Source organism: Monodelphis domestica, chromosome 3 (genome assembly GCF_027887165.1).
Source record: "Monodelphis domestica isolate mMonDom1 chromosome 3, mMonDom1.pri, whole genome shotgun sequence".
NCBI lineage: Eukaryota > Metazoa > Chordata > Mammalia > Didelphimorphia > Didelphidae > Monodelphis > Monodelphis domestica.
Window position 1 is genome coordinate 440,139,537 of NC_077229.1, and position 4,738 is coordinate 440,144,274.

Sequence of the window (4,738 nt, forward strand, 5' to 3'; positions counted from 1 at the left end):
CCATGGACTTGGTTTTAGCTCTAGAGAAAGCTGGTCTCTAAAGAGAGGAGTCAGATTCATTTTTTACTTTTTATTTCCCCAACCTGCAGCCAGGTTGAAAATCATTTGTATCTTAGACATGGGTCAAATCTAAGGACACTCCAAAAGGGAAAAGAAAGACACTCAATGGGCAAGATAAATCAATTATAGGACAGCTATTTATTTTCTCCACAAAGAAAAAGAAATACTAAAAACACAAAAGATATGAAAGTATATATTGGCACAGACATAAACACTGTGCAATAATCTATAGCTCCTTTTATTATGCTTTACTAGTATGCAGAGACATAAAACATGGGACATCTAGTGCGGATTGTTCAGTAAACATTTCTCTTTTAATTCAGTGTGCATAGTCTGAACAGCTTTCTCAAGGTCAGTGCCCTGCAGCAAACCAAGGAACTACTTAGGCTTATCCTGTCAGTGACTCCTCTTCCAAAAAACCCTGCAGTGGCTTCAGGGAACTCATCCCATAGAACAGCCAGCACTCTACTGAGAGACCCAGAAGCTTCTGACCACTAGAACTCACCAGGTCATTTCCTGTGTTGCAAACATTTATCTCAGAATTTGTTTACCTCTGACAGGAGCCTTGAGAGGGGTGGGGAAGAAACAATAGAAAATGCAGCCAGGCTTATGCTTACTTAGGTAACAAACATAGATATCCATAGCCACGTGTGAAAAGATGTCATGGCTATCCTAGTGAGACTTTTGTCCCTCCCATGAGATGTCCCAGAGAGTTCTATCATAGAAGAAAAAAGAAAGAAAGAAAGAAAGAAAGAAAGAAAGAAAGAAAGAAAGAAAGAAAGAAAGAAAGAAAGAAAGAAAGAAAGAAAGAAAGAAAGAAAGAAAGAAAGAAAGAAAGAAAGAAAGAAAGAAAGAAAGAAAGAAAGAAAGAAAGAAAGAAAGAAAGAAAGAAAGAAAGAAAGAAAGAAAGAAAGAAAGAAAGAAAGAAAGAAAGAAAGAAAGAAAGAAAATCAAGTTTACTTGAGTAAGTTGCTCTTCCTGGCTCAGGAGACATTCTCTCTGCCCTTTCTGCCATCACAGGAACCAAGGAATCATAGCATCAGCCCAAAGCAGGAGATGATATCACTGAAATCCATACATGTTCCCCCAGAGATGGCCCAAGTTCCCACAAATTACAAGGAGTGGGTATCAGTTGATTATTCCTCCTACATATTTGATCTTAGAAGCAATTCAAAACCATTGAAGCTTCTTATGCAGAAGAATGACATAGCTAGATGTATGTGTTAGGAATATCGATTTGGCAACTATGTTTTAAAGATGGAGATGTTTTAGGTTGGAGATGGCAGTGATTAGAGTCAAGTCCAGTTAGATGATCTAGTAATCCATCAAACATGAATGAGGGTCTAAACTAGAATGGTAGCCATGTGAGCAGAGAAAAGAGAATGAATGGGAGAAATTCTCTTCTCTGTTACCTCCTATTTTGTTAGCTCAGATTAGTGTGACCTATTTAATAATTGCTACCTAAAGAGACAGAGAGCCTAGCTATGATGGTATGAATTACAGTGGGCAAATTTTCAGACTGAGATATATTTATGTTATATATATGTCTCAGAATATAAATTTATTTTTTTTGGTTTTTATTTTTATTTTTTTGGTTACAAGACTCACTTTATTTCCCTCCCCTCCACCTACCCTTCCCGCAGCCAACGTGCAATTTCATTGGTTCCTTGATTGGAACCTATTTCAATGATGTTGTTTGCATTAGGATATTCATTTAGAGTCTACATCCCCAACCATATCCCTTCGACCCATGTATTCAAGCAGTTGTTTTTCTTCGGTGTTTTTAGAATATAAATTTATTGCAAATAATGATTATTTAATTCTTTGTACTCGTACCTTCAGTACTTAGCACATAGTAGATGCTAAATAAACACTTGTTTTTTTTTCCCCCATTCAAACAGCATTTATTCAACAATGTGCTAGAAATGGAAGATACAGATAATTAAAGGAAACATTTTCTGCTGTCATCTAGCATTTATTCCCCTGGGGTCAGAGGAAAAATATGTACAATAATAAGGATACACAAAATATATACAATGTAAATATGACATAATTGGTTTGGAGATGGGAGGTAGGTCCAAGAATTTAACTTTGGGTGAGTCATTTTATCTCTCTTCAATTTTGTTATACTATGCATAAAATTAGATTATGACAATATATACTCTCAGAGGACCCTTCCAGTTCCAAAATTTCATGGCACACAGATTTGTGGAAGAGAGTGCCTGACGTCTATTTAAGGATAAGTACTTATTCCTTGATCTCACTCAGTTAGGGACAGATCATGAGAGAACTATTATTTGTTTCAACTTTTGTAGAAAGAAAGAAGACAGGGTGAAAGGGTCCTGAGAATGAAATAGTTGGAAAGGTGAAAATGAGGGATCTTTCTTTAACATTATAAATTGATATTTCCCTATGTTCACAGTCAAGGAAAACACCTACCACTAGTTGGGTGATACAGTTAAAGCAATATTTCACATCAGGTTCAGAAGAAACATAGCACTTGCCTAGGGCATAAAGTTTGAAGCCATTTTGACTCTGTGTAGCCATAAGCACAAAGAATTCTTCAAATAGATTTTGTCCTTTAGCGATGCCAACACCCCATTCAGTGTTGCTTGGAACCTCCACCTCCCAGTAGAATCTGCCTGAAATGAAGTATTGAACAGCACAAACTTTGGCAAAATTGGTGTGGTTCTCATTGAGCACTTCCAGCTGGGTACCTCCATATCTTGCACTCTTCAAATCTTCAGAGATGATGAGACCTGGACTAGCTGTGTTACCATTCAGAGTGATATCAATTTTGAATTTTAAAAGCATTTCTATAATTCCAGGGATGGGATAGATAATCATTCTTAGAGCAAAGTTCTCTATTTCTTCCTGGAGCAGATATTTATTCCTGTTTAATGTTCCTTTTATATTTTGGAGCAAATCCACATCTGGTTTCCTACACTCTTCATCTATCTCAGTGATCCTCTTACTTAACTCTTGACTCTGATGGGAAAGTCTCCTTATTCTCTTCTTCAGGCCTTCCAAATTAGCCTTTTCTTGCCTCTGCACAAATGATAGACACTCAGCTTCTTCCTCTCCCAGGAAAACGTGTAGTTTCTGGAATTCCAAAGAAATATTTCCCTTTTGAATTGTCATCTCTTCCTCGAACTGTGCCAATTTAAGCTCCTCATTAGCCATTTGTTGTTCAACATTCTTCAATTTTTCCCTCAAATCTGTCAGAGTTTCTTGAAGCTTTTTGCTGATGTCCTGAGTAGTCTCATCTATGCAGTTGAGGGCATGAGCCTTATGTTTCTGGGACTCAGAAAAAGATAAGCAAGAAAGGCTTTGGTCATTCTCACAGAAAAACTTCTGCTCTTTCTGATAGCTATATCTTTCAGGGTTCTGAAAACACTGGAGTCTTAGTTTTTTGGCAATTCCTGCCAGCTTCCCAAGACGCACATTGGCTACGAAATCTCTCACCTGAGAAACAACCTTGCACTCTGGACAGAAGAAAGAGTTTGAGGCTTCATTCTCCCAGCTGAAGAGACAACTATGGCAAAAAGTATGGCCACACTCAATGGTCATCGGGTTGGTGAAATAATCCTTACAGATGGAGCAAATGAGCTCTTCCTGGAAATCTTGAATAAACTCTGAGCAAGAGGCCATGTTTTTTCCTTTCTCTTCTGGGATCTTTGCTTCAGTCTCACCTCTGCCTTAACTCTGCTTTTAGCATCAGGAAATTGAGTCTAGTATATTCCTGGACTTTTATACAGACTATCTCTCTGAAGCCCCTCCTTCCTTAAAGTGTGAATTCTCCTGGTTTTCCCTTGACTCTGAGGTATGCCCCTCCTTCCTTCAAGGTGTGAATTCTTCTGGTTTTCCCTTGACTCTGAGGTATGCCCCTCCTTCCTTCAAGGTGTGAATTCTTTTGGTTTTCCCTTGACTCTGAGGTATGCCCCTCTTTCTTTCAAGGTGTCAATTCTCCTGGTTTTCCCTTGACTCTGAGGTATGCCCCTCCTTCCTTCAAGGTGTGAATTCTTCTGGTTTTCCCTTGACTCTGAGGTATGCCCCTCCTTCCTTCAAGGTGTGAATTCTTCTGGTTTTCCCTTGACTCTGAGGTATGCCCCTCCTTCCTTCAAGGTGTGAATTCTTTTGGTTTTCCCTTGACTCTGAGGTATGCCCCTCCTTCCTTCAAGGTGTGAATTCTTTTGGTTTTCCCTTGACTCTGAGGTATGCCCCTCCTTCCTTCAAGGTGTGAATTCTTTTGGTTTTCCCTTGACTCTGAGGTATGCCCCTCCTTCCTTCAAGGTGTGAATTCTTTTGGTTTTCCCTTGACTCTGAGGTATGCCCCTCCTCCCTTCAAGGTGTGAATTCTTCTGGTTTCTCCTTGAATCTGAAGCATGTTCATTCTTAGAGACTTTTCCTGTTTCTCTTGATCTTTGTGTTTGAATATCAAACTTTCCACTTAGTTCTGGTCTTTTCTTTACAAATACTTGGGAATCTTCTATTTTGTTGAATGCCCATACTTTCCCCTGGAAGTATACAGTCAGTTTTGATGGATAGATGATCCTTGGTTGAAGACCCAATTCTCTTGCCTTTCTGAATATCATGTTCCAGGCCTTGTGGTCCTTTAGTGTGGAAGCTGCCAGGTCTTGTGTGATCCTGATTGGTGCTCCTTGGTATCTGAATTGTC

At 39.0% G+C, this 4,738-nt stretch overlaps 1 protein-coding gene across 1 annotated transcript; it reads right to left on the reverse strand.

Moving 5' to 3' along the window:
• Positions 1-342: 342 nt before the first annotated feature.
• LOC103095926 (probable E3 ubiquitin-protein ligase TRIML1) lies at positions 343-3,711 on the reverse strand. Its single transcript, XM_056821104.1, has 2 exons — positions 2,500-3,711; positions 343-420 (listed from the first exon to the last, which is right to left on the reverse strand). Exons 1-2 carry the CDS (start codon positions 3,709-3,711, stop codon positions 343-345), a joined length of 1,290 nt encoding a protein of 429 aa, XP_056677082.1.
• Positions 3,712-4,738: the final 1,027 nt, after the last annotated feature.